Source organism: Pochonia chlamydosporia, chromosome 2, assembly GCF_001653235.2.
Source record: "Pochonia chlamydosporia 170 chromosome 2, whole genome shotgun sequence".
Lineage (NCBI taxonomy): Eukaryota > Fungi > Ascomycota > Sordariomycetes > Hypocreales > Clavicipitaceae > Pochonia > Pochonia chlamydosporia.
This window is the reverse complement of record NC_035791.1, coordinates 694,380-711,332: the sequence shown is the minus strand read 5'-3', so window position 1 is coordinate 711,332 and position 16,953 is coordinate 694,380. Positions and strand designations below refer to the sequence as shown.

At 48.8% G+C, this 16,953-nt stretch overlaps 6 protein-coding genes across 6 annotated transcripts; 2 read left to right on the top strand and 4 right to left on the bottom strand.

Moving 5' to 3' along the window:
* Positions 1 to 101: 101 nt before the first annotated feature.
* VFPPC_02345 (hypothetical protein) lies at positions 102 to 902 on the top strand (the record flags this gene model as incomplete). Its single annotated transcript, XM_018282012.1, has 1 exon — positions 102 to 902. One exon carries the CDS (start codon positions 102 to 104, stop codon positions 900 to 902), a length of 801 nt encoding a protein of 266 aa, XP_018146299.1.
* Positions 903 to 1,503: 601 nt separating this feature from the next.
* On the bottom strand, positions 1,504 to 2,274 carry VFPPC_02344 (WSC domain-containing protein; the record flags this gene model as incomplete). The annotated part of the gene is made up of 1 exon (XM_018282011.1): positions 1,504 to 2,274. One exon carries the CDS (start codon positions 2,272 to 2,274, stop codon positions 1,504 to 1,506), a length of 771 nt encoding a protein of 256 aa, XP_018146298.1.
* A 1,530-nt stretch (positions 2,275 to 3,804) lies between these two features.
* Positions 3,805 to 4,552, top strand: VFPPC_02343 (hypothetical protein; the record flags this gene model as incomplete). The annotated part of the gene is made up of 2 exons (XM_018282010.1): positions 3,805 to 3,861; positions 3,914 to 4,552. The coding sequence occupies 2 exons, from the start codon at positions 3,805 to 3,807 to the stop codon at positions 4,550 to 4,552; spliced, it is 696 nt and encodes a 231-aa protein (XP_018146297.1).
* A 466-nt stretch (positions 4,553 to 5,018) lies between these two features.
* Positions 5,019 to 6,102, bottom strand: VFPPC_02342 (alpha/beta hydrolase fold-3; the record flags this gene model as incomplete). The annotated part of the gene is made up of 2 exons (XM_018282009.1): positions 5,019 to 5,122; positions 5,175 to 6,102. The coding sequence occupies 2 exons, from the start codon at positions 6,100 to 6,102 to the stop codon at positions 5,019 to 5,021; spliced, it is 1,032 nt and encodes a 343-aa protein (XP_018146296.1).
* A 1,189-nt stretch (positions 6,103 to 7,291) lies between these two features.
* VFPPC_02341 (lipase/esterase family protein) lies at positions 7,292 to 7,830 on the bottom strand (the record flags this gene model as incomplete). The annotated part of the gene is made up of 2 exons (XM_018282008.1): positions 7,292 to 7,538; positions 7,640 to 7,830. 2 exons carry the CDS (start codon positions 7,828 to 7,830, stop codon positions 7,292 to 7,294), a joined length of 438 nt encoding a protein of 145 aa, XP_018146295.1.
* A 3,939-nt stretch (positions 7,831 to 11,769) lies between these two features.
* VFPPC_02339 (glycyl-tRNA synthetase 1) lies at positions 11,770 to 13,814 on the bottom strand (the record flags this gene model as incomplete). Its single annotated transcript, XM_018282007.1, has 3 exons — positions 11,770 to 12,156; positions 12,202 to 13,296; positions 13,344 to 13,814. 3 exons carry the CDS (start codon positions 13,812 to 13,814, stop codon positions 11,770 to 11,772), a joined length of 1,953 nt encoding a protein of 650 aa, XP_018146294.1.
* Between the last annotated feature and the right edge of the window lie 3,139 nt (positions 13,815 to 16,953).

Below are 16,953 nucleotides of genomic sequence, written 5' to 3'. Positions count from 1 at the left end.
ATCCGCTATTCCAAAGACCGCATCGTCCGCCATCGCCCGCCATCACTCCCGTCACTCACATCAATCTCCCATCGCTTTGCATTTTGACTCGCATCCACAAAATGGACTCCACTGCTATTGACGACTTTATTTCAAGAGACGATATTGACGGCTTAAAGGGTTACTTATCCAAGCTTTTCCCTAGCACCCCCGCCCACGACAAGGGATCACTTGCCGTTGTTGACCATTACATAAAGAGCAACGAAATTAAACGCTTGAGGGATTACTTATTCAGGCTTTGGCCTAAAACCCCCGCTTACGAAAGGGGAACACTTGCTGTTGTTGACTATTATATAAAGTGCGGCGATATTGAAGGTTTGGAGGGATACTTGCCCAGCCTTTCTCCTAGGCCCCAGCTCTACGAAGAGGCAGCACTCGTCGTTGTTAAGCATTATATAAAGCGCGACGATATCGAGGGCTTACAAACTTACTTGGGCAACCTTTGCATTGGACACCCCGCCCACGAAACCGGAGCCCTCGCCGTTATTGACTATTATATAAAGCGCAACGACAAGCAGGGTTTGCGTGACTACCAGAAATCTCATCTATCCAGTCCTCATGAGTCATACAACGTGGCCATGAGATTTCTGGAATGCAAAAACAAACCCGACGGCTCCTCATCGGATGATAAGGACTTTGACGATAAGACGAATCGCCTTCATGGCATGATCAAGACCACCCTGGATGTGCACAGAGGCCGTGGAGCAAAAGGGCAACCCTACGTTGACAAAGCGACAAAGGAACTCAACGATCATCTAGCTACACGCGACATCTCAGCGATCAAAGCACCAATTGTGTCTGACGATGGAAGCAATGGTCTCATCAGCGGAATTGAGGCTGCATTAGAAGTACTGCGCAGCTAGTATCAGCCCCAAAGTGGCCCACGCAGCCGGCCCCCGTGCAACCTACAAGCTGGTTGGGATCGTCACAAGATGCCATTTGATATCTGGTGGCACATTGCCTACCGTACTGTGCTTTGTACGGCAGCGGATACTCGATCTTGTATGTATTCTTTTGTGTTTTATAGTGTCACTTAGTGTAAATCTATCCTATCATTCTTACGGAAATCCTCTTCTCGCATAAGTCTTCCAGTTCTTCAGGTGCTAGCCCGCGTCAAAGTCGGCAGCATTTGTAGTCTTGTAAATCACCCTTAGATACGTTGCTGTAACCTTGAAAGATTCTCAATACAATATAGTAGTATATTGTATCCCAAAGTCTCAGTTTGCAATCCAGATGCCAGGTGTGGAAAATAGATGCTACCATTCATTCTCCCGTTTCCCAAGGAGAGAACCACAGTTTGGCTCAACGCTAACCAGAGCCAAGTCGTTGCTTTAAACATAACCAAAACGGTCACGGTCTCAAAAAATAGCTCCTAAATGCTAATGTCAATCATTTATATACTCATTATTGTTGTTCTTATTATCATTATCATGCCCCTCCGTTTCTTCCACTTTTACACACTAGTTACCAAACCCGTCCCCAAAAGAGGGCCATATTTCTCCTTGCCCCCGACTCAGACTGACTTGTCTGAGCGACCTTACCCTCATCCGTGCGAGTAGACTCTATCCTAGTACTTGTTTCAGGAAAGGCTGCTTTAAAAACATTGAGGCAATTCACGCCACCGCAAATCTGGGCATTATCCCCAGCGCAACTCATATTGCACTCAGTCTCATTCTTTGTCCATTGACCCGACACAGTACCACTGCACCAACACTGATTCCCCGCCTTGACACCAGATATTCGAAAATCAAGCCGGTAGCAGCTGTCCTCGCACGAAGAGACTGTAAGGAACGGATCACCAGCAGCCTGACTAACCCTTCTCTCCAGGACTGGGCGCTCCAGACTATCAGCGTAGCAGCCAAGATATCCCCAGGCGGTTGGAGAGGGCCCAAGAGTCGATGAAGCTGATGTGCTGTTGCTGATTTGTGTCGTTTTGCTGGGGAAAATCGGCACAGAACTCATCATGTTCAGTTTTTGTTGGGTCATGACACAGTAGGATGCCCAAATCCACGTTTTGCAGTCTAGGCCGACTGTGGGATTCCATTGGGCGAATTCCTCGGCGGTGAGTTCGAAGAATCTTCTGGTTTCGTAGCAGCTTTTGTCGCCGTTGTTGTTGTACCATTCGATGCAATCTTTGGTTGTGTTGGGGTCATATTGCATTTCTGGGTAACGACTCGCCGTACAGAGCTGCGAAATAAGGATGAGGCTCGTAAGTGAGCACAGAGATCTCCTCATTGTGAAGCGATTGAAGTATTATAATCAATCGCGTCGACGAAACCTTGTCTTGCAGATGACGATACTTCTGGAAGCTTGGCTTCTTTGGTGAATAAGCGTTCACCGCATGGAAACACATGGGCCTGGATCGGAAGCAAAAACATGGACAAATCCTCCATATTTACGAGATCAGTTTCCGGAGATTTGAAATCGACCACGGCGGGGCTTAGCTAGATGCACATGTTGGTTCATGCTCTCCGCACCAACCGTCTGTTGGTCCTGTCGTAGACAAGGAGAACATATTGGGGGAGGGAAGTAACGAAGAGGGAAGGTAAGTGTACATTCCTTGAGACGAAAGAGAAAGAAGAAGTTCAAGTTCGAGTTCAGGTTCGCAAGCGTCACATATTTACTAGTGTATAATACCACTACGACATATGGATTATACATTAACAATTTGATGTCCCCTATAAGTAGATGTATGCTTTCGCCAACTGTAATCATAATATTTACAGCTCTGAACCACTCTGCGCCTTCAGACTCTCGATGCACAAGAATGGTCGGAAGAGACCTTCAATATCCCAGCTCAATGCTAGTAAGGCACGGACGATCAAAGCGCAATAAAAGTAGCGGAGCGAGCAAGACTTGATGCCCCCACTGGGCAACTTTTCAGCTGCTCTCATCCTTACCTCAATCTCAATCTGTCGTCGACACTGAGGCATCGTTCGGCAGTTCCGTGCCAGATTGAGCTAACCCGAGTTCCGTTCGTGGCACTGAGCCCCTTAAGATCCAGTTCAGAGGCTCAGACATGTCTTATGAACATAGATCGATTCGGCCAATCACTTCGAAAAAGCACCACAACTAGTTACACCCAAGCCAGGTTCCTGACGGCACACATGATCAGAAGCCAGTAGTCGCAAAGCAACTTCAGCCCCGGAAATGCCCACTCCGCAATTACGTCGCTTGCAAATTACTTGCCCCTTTATGTACCCGCATATATTCTACTTGATGTGCGTGCCAGCTCCTTGTAAAAAGCACTTAATGGAGCCGGCTATTCGCGAAAGGCCAAGCGAGCTTGATGGTGGTATCATGGCTTGGATGTGGCGCCCGTTGTGAGATCGAGGAATCAGGCAAGAATTTGACTCAACGTTTTCGTGATACTGTGCAATCAACGATAGCCTCGTTAATCCTTGTTACAAGTCTGATCGGTCTCAGTCAGCTACTCCACAGTAAAGTCCGTGATGTGTCCAGTCTTCCATTACAAGTGCCGAGAAGGTCACCCGCTGCTGTCACTGCACCAAGGCTAGCGATAAGTGGCTTGCGGCTCATATTTCGAATATTACTGTAGCACCTAGGTAATGTCAGAATAATTTACTACCATGGAAACAAATAAACAAGTAATCAACGTTGCCAGACTGTAAGACACAATGCAAAGTATAAGTATGTTACCTCCGGCATACCATTTACGCACATTCAGTCATCCAATTGTGTCAATTCATTCGTCCACTCCTTCATTACGAGACTCGAACACTCGGAACACTTGCAAACGTCAAAATGCTCCCTCTTTACGCGGCTTTCGTTGTGGCAGTGTCCGCCCTGCCTCTCTTTGAAGTAAGTTCTTGCAACGATGCAGACTTTTACATTGCTGACGTGTGAATTGCAGCCTCGGTCCGAACATGGCTTGATGAACAGGAGAGATGTCGATGTGGATGTCGATGCCCAGGTTGATGTTCATCGTCGGAATATCGACGCTGACGTTGACGCCGTTGTTGTCGTTGATCGACGGGATATCGATGCGGATGTTGATGCCGTGGTTATCGTTGATCGTCGGGATGTCGATGTTGATGTCGATGCCGATGTCGATGTTGATCTGAATCATCGGGATGTTGATGTCGTTGCGGATGTGGATGCTCAGGTCGATGTTCTTCGAAGGGATGTCGATCTTGACGTCAGTGCCGACGTCGATATTGACCGCCGGGATGTCGATGCGGATGTCGATGCTGTTGTTGTCGTTGATCGTCGGGACGTCGATGTTGATGCTGACGTTCAGGTTGATGTTGGCCGCCGAGATGTTGATGCCGATGTTGATGCTGTTGTTGTCGTTGACCGTCGGGACGTCGATGTTGATGTGGATGCTCAGGTTGATGTTCATCGTCGGGATATTGATGCGGATGTCGATGCCGTGGTTGTCGTTGATCGTCGGGACATCGATGCTGATATCGACGTGGACGTTGATGCCGACGTCGATATCCATCACCGGGATGTCGATGTCGATGCTGATGTCGCAGTGGACATGCATTAAAAAGTCAGTTGCTTAGTAGCAATGCTACCGCACAGTTGACGAGCGACATATTCTCCGAGAAGTACGCCTACAGCACTACCTCTTTAGACAGTCACTCAGGAAGGCTATGCCTGGAACGCTACCAACTTTTAGAACGATGGAAATCATGTTCTTATTCTCATACATATTGAAGCTGTACATATCAATCACCGTCCTTTACTAGCTTACAGATTCTAATTGCTAATGTGCAGAGCTGAGATGACACAATTTTATATACTACTGTGAGACATTGTTCCTTATATTGTGATTTCTTCGTGTTGTAGACCGTTTCGTTAATGGAAGCAATTGCCCATATCTGTCAAATCTCCTCAGCCAACAATGCTGTGCGTGATTCATAACTCTACTAACCATCAAGATGTAAATATATAACCCAATCCCTGAACACCAAATCCCAAGAGTGAAGATATAACCAAATCCCATAAACAAACTACGCCCACTCCCACCCATGCATCGCGTACGTCTTCCTCAAAAACTCAACCGCCCTCGAAAACGCCTGATCCTTCACCTCCTTCTTCACAACCGCATCAGGAACTAAATCTCGTCAGCACCAACTCCTCATCAGTATTCACCAGAAAGCACTTACCTTCCAAGTACCCATGGAACCCCTCATCCGCAACAAACGTCTCAACCACATCCCCCTCACAATCCCCCCTCGCCTCCCTATTAATCCTCTCCTTAAACGCCATCTGCTCCTCATACAAGATATCAATAGCCGCAACCACCAAAAGCATCCTCTCAGGAAGTGTCTCCCTCTTCGCCAGCCCCGGATGCAACCTTGGATCATCCATATGTGCCGGTCTCCCCGCCTTCGCATACGCGTCAAACAGCGGCAGCAGAAACTCCAACGGATCTGACTTGGGATAATCCGCCGGCTTCGGTTTCTTTCCGGGTTCCAGCCGTAAATCCAAAGCACCGTAAAACGTTACGGCTGCTTTAAATGCTGTTTTCGCCGGCGCATGGCAATTCTCCTGCTGCGTCGCCGCCATGGCAAGATTCCCACCGCATGAGAAACCACTGACGGTCATTAACGTCGGGTCTGCGCCCCATTTACTCTCTGCGTTTTCTTGGATCCATTTGATCGTGGCGTCGACATCGTCAATCGCACAGGGGAAGGTGTGCTCCGGCGCAAAGCGGTACGTTATGCTGACGATGACGGCGCCAGTTTCCTGGGCAAGACGTTGGTCGAAGTGTGCATTGCTCTCTGCTAGGCCACCGATGAAGGAGCCGCCGTGTATTTCGACGTGCAGCGGGCGAAGAGGACGTCCTTTGCCTGTGCCGGGGTGTTTGAAGATGATGGCTCGGATGGAGCGCGAGGGGAAGACGGGGAGATACTCGACTGTGAAGGGGCGGGAGAAGAGGTAAGGGATGGTGTTGATGGAGTATGTTAATAGGGTGATGGGTTGGAGACAGAGTGTTCGCCAGCGGAGATGTAAGGGGATGCTGGGATTGAAGAGGGCGACGAGAAGAGGGCGAAACCAGGTCGTTATTGTGCGGTAGACACTGAGGATCATGATGACGGTTGGAGGTTGTCTTTGGATCGCGGCAGTACACTCGATGAGTGGCGTTCAAATGATGAAACAGGTTGGGTTTAATTGAATTCCATCGAGGCCGAAAATAGGCGCATTGAAGTTGAAGAAAATTGCGTCGTCATTGATTAGTCTCGACCCGCGAAAGGAATCCTTAGGCATGAATGAAGGGATGCGGCTGAATGTCGTATTGAGGATCAGCGAACACGGCCTGCAACTTTGGATGGGAGGATGGTTGGTCTTCCATCACCATTTCTTGCTGGTAGAAAACTCCAAAAAGGTTGATCGGGGCCAATTCTATAATACTCTACACAAAAAAATCTCCAGAAAATAAGGAAACGAGGGTTGAGATGTAGTCTGCAATAGCCACCCGCAAACACACTGGTCACAATTTATCTCAGTCCTCTTGTGGTGTCAAGCTACACAAGCTCGTATGGCTACCATTCGACCACCAAGAATAAAAATGATCGCATATTAGAAATGGACCTGTCCAGCAGGTTAGCGGGCATGTCAAAGGTATATCAACAATATCTGCTCGAGCCCCTATGCTTCCAAGGGCCTCGTTCTCAATTCGATCAAGTTAAACTGAAAAGTTGAGGCAAAGTATATACGGGCGCATCTCAATACAGCCAAAACAAGGTGGTCTGCGGTCCGTTATTAGTTGGTCCACTGCATTGGACATCGCACCGTGAATAATCTGTGCTCTGCCCTGCACTGTGAAGGCTCTGAAGAGTTTCGACCTCATGGTACAAGAACAATTTGAGATTTGGCCCAGTTACAGAATCACCTTACCGGGTGCTGCTACAAAGCCTCATACTCGGTGGGCCTTCGAGACATGCAGAAAAAGATCGGCGCTGCCACATCGCTCGGCTACTGGATCGTCACTCATCAAGGATAAGTGTGTGGGGTTTGGTTTATAGTTCAGGACCTCAAGATCCTGTGGTGTATATTTTTGTGTATTACAGTGTAACAATTGGACTGAAGATCTGGCTTGGGGCCAGCTCAGATCTCGCTTGTCTATCTTCATATCCGCTCATATATCCCATTAACAGTAAGCAAGTCGTCATAAGCCAGGTGCCTGGTTCAGGGAATCAGGCCCGGTGAAACATAACGGAACTTGGTCTTTATATAAAACAGCCAGACGCTTCTCCCACACTCAGTTCCGCGAACCCATTTACAGGTCCTCGCAGTAGTCGGCAGTGACGGTAACGGTGGTGGTCTTGGTGGGAACGGGAGCAGTGGTGGTGACGGCGGTGATACCCCAGCAAGAGCAAGCAGAAGAGTACTTGCCGGCGTTCTGGCAAGAGGAAGCGTAGGCAGGGACGGCAGTAGGAGCCTCAGTAGCGGCACGGTACTCAACACCACGCTTGGTCAGAGAGGCGGGCTCATCAGGGTCAACAGTGACGGTGACGGTGACGGTGCTAGATATCAAGGTCAGCTCAAGATCTCAGGTCCATCTCAGCAAAAGAAAGCTCTCAGCGATTTTGAGCTATTCATTCGGGTGTCGCAATTTTCAACGTACGTAGCATCAGGGACGATAGTGGTCTTCATGAAGTTGGAGCAGTCGTTCTTGCGGGAAGAGATGGGGCTCAGGCCATCACGAGTTCCGGTGACTTGACGAGCGCAGTTGTCACCACCACAGTGGCCATCACGGGCCTCAATAGCACCAGCAACGGCGGCGGCGACGAAAGAAAGAACAACGGCGGCCTTCATTTTGAGATGTAGGTGGACAAAGGGTTCCTTTGTTTGGTATGATCGGCGACTTGGAGTATAATTTGCGAAGAAGTGTCTTGCAGGAAGTCGGTGACAAGGCAAGAAGAGGCAAGATCAACGGGATCGAGGGCAGCAGTCGGCTATCTATATATGTATGAGAAACCAAGCAAGACCAACAGACTGAGTACTACATTGCTAGCCTACTGGGGCATTGAAAACGACCTTAGATGGGGGGCGTGGACATTTCGAATGATCCATTCTCGATTCTTGGCGGATGCAGCCGAGCCGGCAGCGTGCTCAATACAACCTCACGGAACTGGCTACGAGGCTGGAGTGCAGCACAGTAGTGCGTTGAACGGAGTAATACAACGAGGACAAGGGGAGGCACCCATGCTCAAGTTGTGCAACTTGAGCCGACTTGTCTACTCGTTATTGCCTTTCACGGGTGCGGTACCTGAGTAAAACGTTGACGAGAGAAGAATAAGAGCATGACTGAGCATATTGGGCCAGCAAAGTGTGCACAAACCTGGGGCCGGGGGTACAGGTTCTGGGCCGGCGTCGATTCCCACCTATCAGATGCCTCACTTCCCACATGAGGCAGGTCAACGTGCCTTGGGACAGAATGCAGAGGCAACATGGACGGCGTGGATTGCAAAAAGCCGCTCTCCTCACTTTGGTCTGGTATTTCCTGCAAGTGCAAGGTCGTTGGGTCGACACCGGTCCAAGTGCGGCGGGGGCGAAGTTCGGTCTACCAACTTTCACCAGTCTATTCGGGTTAGTTGCACAGAAAGTTCCTGGAGGAAGAGGGGACACCCATGAACGAACCCATCATACCCCTGGTCTTCGCTGACGATGGTCCGGCCTATTCGCCTTGGATGAGCGGGTCGCTGAGCTCACAGACGGTTCCCCCGGCCAGCATTGTTCAATGGCAAAGCACTGCGAAGCTCGTCTGAAAAGTACGGTTTGCAGGCTGGAGCTGGCGTGTATGCAATATGCTCCCATTTTACCGTCTGCTCTGGGACTTTTTGTTAGCCAACGAGTCGCAATATCGTCGAAAGGGGGAGTTGAAAAACGTAAGGACCTTGCTGTGTGGAGAGAGAGGGAGTTAGCGATAGAGCCTGAATCATCAGTGCACAAGTTGGGGAAATCTGGAGAATTGAAGCCACGACAAGCCACGCCGTGAAGCCGTAAATAGGGCATGATGATGAAGTCAATTGAGCCTGATTAGATTCGAGAGCAGCTCGCCTTTCGATACGTGGGATGTTTACGGCGATATTCTTGCGTCTGTGAGGGGAAGAGCCACAACAGACAACGCAGACAGCCAGCCTCATCAGCTCATCTTGGGGTGCAGTCTCTCGCACTTTTCACCGATACGGCAACAACCAGGCGTGACACCGTCGTTCCTGCCTTGAGCAGACCAAGTAAACCCAGCAATTGCAGCTTATTCCGGCAGGCGCCACCAACACAAACAGCCAATCGTAGTTCGCCGTCGCTTCAGCTGGTCATTGGGGATGAATTGTGCGGCACAATTTCGTCTTCCTTCACAACCTTTTTCCGTTTCAATTTGACAATGTCAGAAGTAAACATCGGTCTCACAGCTCGCTTCGTCCTCGTCGGTTAATAAACGACACTTACAGCACGTTCAATTTGACGTGTGCCACCTCTTGCTTTCTCAATTGCCGATGAAGGAAAGCCTAGCCTGGTCAATTGTCATCGGCGAATCTTTTGTGGTGCTTTGCAAGATGGTGTCTGGTTGTCTTGGCATATTGACAAACTAATTTACACGGACAAGTGGACGAGGGTCTCCGAAGAACAGTCAGCAGCTCTCACAGGGCGAGAAAAGCCTACCATTCCGCGGGTCTCTGTTTGGCAGACATCATGTTCCGAGCTTTCGTGAAGGATTCGCTCTGCCACCTTTGGGACCGTGCCAGGTTGTTTGTACGGAGTACGCTGGCCATTGTCTTGTCTGTCGATAATTCTGGCGAACGCATGCCTGCTCGGTGTTCATCAATTCTCGCGTGTCCTCTGGCTCGAAAAAGCATTCTGTCCAACTGGTCAACCGGACAGGACAAGATTCATCCACTGCAGCTCTCCGGAATTCTGTGGTGACCATTGCCCATGAGCAGACGCAGGGTCATTGTTACATTGCACATTAAGCTGCGATGATCTCTTGACACGCCCAGCGCCACCACCCGCTTCAAATCCGATCACTGACAACACAGAGCGTGGCACCAGCCGGATCGACAAGCGAAGGTCAGGCCAACGAAGTGCTGTGCGAGCCCCCAGTGGTGCTTGAACCCCACAACTTCAGAACATTGACTGAAAAGGACTGATTAGGCATTGCAAATGCAAATATGAAGCGAAACTCCATTCGGTAATTTTGCTTCTGTTTGGCTTGTGGTTAGCCGATAAGGGAGACGGCCTCTTGTTGTGTTAATTCTCGCTAGGCTAGCGGTTCTTCATTATTCTTCAGGTAAAGTATTACAAGCATAAACACCAAGGTTGGCCTTGCCCACATAGCATTTCTGCCTTCCATCCTTGGCTGAGCTGGCGACAACGCTACAATAACGGGTTGAACGGGCGTGGCGCCATGGAAACGCCACCAGGCACAAGCACGAGATTGCCCACCAAGGGAAGCCAAACAGCTTTTGGTCTTCTGGAGTACATCCAATTGATTTTGTAAGCTAACATTGAAAAAGCCAATCAATCTGCCGGTTTGGTCCCGCCGCCGCCGAAATATTGAGCATTACCCGCACTCCGTACGAAGCAGACCTTTCATGGTCCTAAATCCTAATCGGGCAGGCTGTCCATTTTGACCATGCGCCACCGTCATCAGCATGAGATTGACTAGGAGGACCAGTTGTGAACCCACACACTTGTTGAGGAGTTGGGCCAAGCTCATCCTCCAGAACTACCAGAGAGGTTCCATTTGCCCACGTGGAGGAGAAGCCCATACCTGCCAGTATCCAGTACAAAAGCTCTCGGTCACCCTTTGCGTTTAGCTGTCCAGGGAATTTTGAAAGGGCCGTTCCACGGATACAACAGTTTGACATGCAAAGCGGGTCTTGCAATAAAGCAAGGAGATAAACACAGCATGCTTCTTCTTCACTTGGCTCTTGCCAGGTTCCAATCACCGGCCCTTATGCACACCGGATTAGGATGAATGTCATTGTTCAAGTGGCCGCACGTGGCCCTCGGCGTGGCATGTGTTTTCCCATGCCAATTATGTAGCCATTTTCTGTCAAGGAAATGCAGGCAACAAGTTATGCAACCTGCAAGGGATTCCATTCAGCTGAAGAAGCGCAGGAGGACCCGGCTCATCGCTTTGAGTTTTGTAACAGTTAGCTTCGCAGTCATGTTTAATCTGTCGATCTATTTCCTAGGCGAGTTGCAGTTCTCCCCACTCCTCCGGAAACCTACCGGATCATCCAGACATTGTACCGTCGGATTTTTAGCACTGCTTAAAGTTGTTAAGAAACGCAAGTTGAAATGCTTGTGCCGAATATATTTTGACGTATTGTGCCATTTCTCGCCGTTTCACACTATGTTCTATTGCCTTGCTGGGCTGCTATGAGCTTCACACACATGACTTGCGGGAATAGTGGACATTGGATTGTTGTGGAGGTAGCGACAGGTAAATTATCACAATGACTAGAGAATGAAGATGATTTATTGTCTAGGTTAGATTCTACATACACTGCTTTAATAAGAAGTAATGGAAGTACACCGCATTTTGTTTCTCGCGCTCCACGACTCTTCAGACATAGATCCAGGTGTAGGGTAGCTTTTTGATGAACAACGACATGACAACCCGATTTGTTTCTCGAGATACAGCCCTTGAAAGTAGTGTTTGATACTAGCTGTCGCCCGATATTTACGGAAAGTGAGATAGTCTTAAAGCCACACTGCCAACCATCAACGCTGTTTGATGACATTCCATCAATCATCCTGACTCTGCCCCATAAACACAGGCAACCTCCTCACTACCTCCTCCCACGTCTCACTCCCACCAACAAGATTCCTAACTGCCTCAACGATCTCATCCTCAAACGCTCGTACCTGGGCCGTAGAATCCCGTTCCCGCAAAGTAATAGACCCATCCTGCAGAGTATCGAAGTCCACAGTAATGCCCAACGGCGTACCAAGTTCATCATTTCTTGCGTACCGCCTACCAATAGACGCGCTCGACGAGTCTACATTGTTAGCAATACCCAGGCTTCTCAGCCGAGTAGCAAGACTCTTGATAACAGGCTTGAAAGAAGCGTTATTTGACAGTGGAACTAGCAACACCTTTGTAGGTGCCACGAGGATAGGCAGCGAGAGAACCTAACATGTCAGCATGAAAACAATTACAGTTCTTGGTAGAATTACCTCTCGAGCAGTATCGTGCGCCCTATTCCAGTAGACGTGTTCGAGAATACAGTACAGTATCCGGCCGATACCAAATGCAGGCTCAATGACATTCGGGGTGTATTCCCTCATATTCTCAACGCGAGTGACTTGCTCAATGGAACAGATATCTGACGAAAGCTCGACAGACGTTGCGCCATTGGCAAGCTCATCCGTTGGAATTGTGATTACGCCCTTGTCAGCTAGTTCCTTAGCTAATCCCTCGAGAGTATCCTGATCCAGTTTCCCAATAGCAAACTCAATCATCTTGGCATCCTTTTTGAACCGCGGTCCCACAAGCTTCTTCTCCAGCGATGCCCGCCATTCCCGAATCTCAAGAGGCGTAGCACGCACTTCCCTCACAGTCAACGGCGTGCCAGTCTCTCTCGAATGAACAGTCAAGTCATATGCGCTCCTATCCGCACAGCCAACGCACTCTATCCAGCCATAGCTAGTAAGCAGCTCTGCATCCCAGCAATCACAAGCATAATGCGCCATCTCATTATCAAGATGCTGTCTGAATCGAAACCTGCCCGGATCAGCACCAAGCTTCACCAGGAAAAGGTACACTCGCGCGAGGAAATAGCCCAGTGTTTCATTGTTCACAAGTTTAATGTCAACGGCTTTGCCAATAGACATGTGCGAGATGTCTGTCCGCCCAGAAAGTTGCGTCTCTTTATCCAAGAAGGGCAATTTGATGTCAGACACTTCGTCGAACCGGTCGTGGCGTTTGTTGCTCTCTGGATCGACAAAGTGTTCTATTTCTGCGAGGAGGAATTCTCGGACGCGGAGGAGGCCTGATCGGGGGGATATTTCGTTGCGGTAGGACTTGCCGATGCAGGCTGATGCGAAGGGCATGGTGCCTTGGGAATAGTCTAGTAGTTTTCGGAAGTTGAGAAACTGGCCTTGTGCGGTTTCGGGTCTGAAGTATACTGGGGATGCGGAACTGGGACCGATGGTGGATGCAAACATGAGGTTAAAGGCAGTTGGGTGCTCGACCTTTCCATTGCCATTGGGGTTGCGGATGTCAAGGTCCTTGATTAATTTGCCAAGTTCAGGGCCGTCATAGTTATCAATCTACTATGTTAGATTCAGGTCTTATGTGATTCCTGAGGATTACCAACCTTGGCGAGAATACCTTCGTACTGTCCCACAGTGGCATCATCCAACCTTTCCAACTTGCCCTTACTATCCTTGCCAGCCATTCGACTATTCGAAAGCCTTGTCTCCAGCACCGTTTCAACGAGGTGATCAGCACGTAGATATTCACCCTTGACCGGATCTCTGCACATCCAATCCGCAAACTTGTCAACGTGACCACTCGCTTTCAAGACCGCCTCTGGCGTGATGGCCGTGCAATCAACTTCCAGCATATTCTCTTCAATGACAAAGTGCTTGCGCCATTCGTTGACGATGTTCGCCAGTAGTGCGCAGCCGGGGGGGCCATAGTCGTAGAGGCCGCGATTGTCACCCTTGTAGTTTGGCGCGGTTCGATACACTTCAAAGGCTTCGGTGTAGAAGAAGCGTCTTTTTAGCAGCGACTCAAATTGGGAGCGGCTGAAGCTTTCGCTGGAGGAGGCTCTTGAGTTCGCCATTTTATTGTAGTATGAAGATAAATTTTGTTGAGGGAGGCTGGTGTGTTGAAGACGGAACTAAGAACGTCTCACTATCTAATGATGGGGGATATGTGACTCATGCTTTGGTGCGGCCGCAACTTCAACATAACGACAAATAATCATGACGCATTCCTTTGTGAGTATTTAGCCAAAGACACGCAATTGGCTAAGGTTAAAAAGTTAACTATGCTAGTGAAGGAAGTACTGCGGACGTTGGCCTAGAGTAGTTCCCTTGCTGGTTCCTTCAGCCTCTCAGAGTCTTGATTGTCATATAGGGCAACTGTACTTTCTGTAATATGACCTCCTCGGACGACTTTAAAATGGATATTTTAAAAGTTAGTTAAGACGAAACAACTGAATCTGAGCCGGATACAACCGTATCCAATTGTTTAGTAAGAGTCAGCAGCAGCTTGATGATTCTCAATGCCCAGATCACCGATCAGGTCCACTCACCAATTTTGTGCAAAAGAATACTTAACATAATTCAAAATAAAATGCCCTTTCATGCAAACAAATCATTTTGTCTTCGACTCATATTGTGCAATATACCGTCAAAATTTGGGGCCATCTGCTCAGGAACAGGGTTATCCTGAACTCGCTGCCTCTTGTCATGCTCCTTTTCCAATTTGATTCATACTGCATAGTAAGTACAATGGTAGAAAGTTGAAACAGAGAATTCTAGGAATTAAATAGAACTTGGTCATGAGATGAGTGCATAATGCTTTGATCAAGGGTATGCCGGCTACTGCACAAAGTGCAAGCCCATATATTCTCCCTCCCGGCCTTCCTCAACACCAAGAAAATAGAAAGGACACCAGAAATGCGAGAAACATAATGACTCAAGCAACTCTCTTCTAACTACTGCGTCGACTCAAAGGATGATCCCTGGGATACGTAACAAGTTGGGCCCAGAGATATACCAAGCAGGGACTTTCTGGAGTTGAGACTCATCATATCTCTACCTCGCTTGCGATCAAGGCTACTGACAACTGACGTAATGGTCACCCTGGTTTGCAATTACCGAGTTCGTTTTGTTGGCTACGTCTTCTCATTACCTTCACTTGCGCGGCAAACCCCAGAATCTAGGACTCTGTGCTTGGATCTTTGTTGACGTCAACCATGGTTAAGGGCCGCATATCTATGAATATTGCCCCAATGTAGACTTATCAACGATCAGAGACGCACACTTGACGAGCGCGATCATGGAATCCTTCAGGGATATTAGAATCTTCCCAACAGGATGGCTTCGAACTGACAGCGGATTCGCAGGACTCCCTGACTGGCTTACTCTAATTTTGAAATAATCGCTAGCACCAGTTGAAGTAGAAATGATTGTCATCTCGCTTGCAAGATGTTTGTTCTTCCCTCAACCCCAGACTGACTTGTCCTCAACAACTCCGGCTAAACCAGGTGTGGCTGAAGCCACAACTATGGCTGCCGAGTGAGGCAATTACTTGATTCCTTGTGCCTCTCGACGCCAATTCAACCCGAAATACGTTTTTCGGTAGAAAAGCCCCCCTGCAAAAGCATCTAGAAGCATTCCATGGCTGCATGAGGAACGAATCTCGCGTGACGCTTGGGTTGGTTCAACTTCGAGACCAAGCACCTCCAGAGATGGATGCCAATATATGTACATGAAACATCTTGAGTCAGTACCATGCATTGCTGCAGCCTTTTTCAAAGTTTGAACAGCGACCGAGGACATGGATGTTACCCCGGACGCGTTCATCTCCAATCAAATCTATTCAAAACCGCAACGTACACTCGAAAGCACTTGGTTTCGAGGTCAAGCGTGCCCTTTCGAGGATGATTCTCGCACAACCTGACAAATACGGCACTCGCCATGCTCAATGTGGCAATGAGATGAAGTCAAATGGCATGACATGTTGATCCGGATCAAAAGATGCGCCACAATATAAACTGGTCCCATGTCACAAGGTAACGCAATGGCCAATATCGTCAACTTTTCGGCACGTTGCATGCATAGCAAGTTGCCCATTTGATCGTAGCGGCTGCTCATGGCCTGCATATGAGTAGATGGACGTTACCGAGATGCGGAAGCGATAGTTCATTACGAATGAGTTTTGAAACATCCCGGTAAAGAAAACTTAGTACGAAAACCAGTTCTGAGGGGGGACTTGCTAGGCTGCGGTGTCTTCAAAGTCCACACCTACAATTACGACCTGTCGGAGACCTTCCCAATGGTTCCCGTGTCGGATGCAGGGCTGCCCGTGCATCATTGAATCTCGTCAGTGGCTGGACGCGGCTATTAGAAATTGGCAGGTGGATCGAGCTCGGCTGGCGTTGTGGAATATTGGCTTATCTTGCCTGGTGCAAGGGCCTTGCAAATCATTTCGTGAGCTTTATACGTAATTTAGAACAAGAAAACACAGGGATTTTTGGATTGATGTCGCGTGTCTGAGAAGCTGCGTGGAACGAGGCTGCGACAACAGACTTGACCAGCACCTGGGTAGGATCCCCAAAGATCAAGGTCTGACTCCAAACTAACGTCGATGAGAATGAATCTGGGGAAGATTGATCCTCTCGGCTGGGCTCCCGACAATGTTGTTGAAGGTGGAGATGGGACGATTACGAGTGCGGCCGAACACCGCCCGCAAAACCGACCAACTCTTCGCCATGAGCTGGGAGTGAACCCCAGTTGCGGGGGAAGGAAAACAACTCGGACTAAAACACGATAAGCATGAGAGCGCCAGTGTTGCTATTTGATAAGACCGGCCCTTACGTCCTATTATTGGAAGCTAAATGAGAAGCGAGGCGGCGAACACCAGTCTTGTCTCGTGTGCTGGAAAGGATCGGCAATTGATGATTTTCATTAGGGATACGTTGCATGCCGCCACAGACTAACCTCTATTGTCCGACGGGTTGGGGAACGTGCAGGAGGCGCGGTCAGTCTTTCGGACAATATGTCAATCGCATGACATATATCGAAGAAGGTGATATGAACCTAGACAATGAGGGGAAACCCAATTTAGTTCAATTGGGAACGAATAAAACAGGTGAAGGAACTTGTGACAAACCTTGGGTATTGAAGACTTAACTTTCTGATTCTGGGCACTTGGATTTGAACATGTGCCTGGGGACCGGACCTGTGAACCAT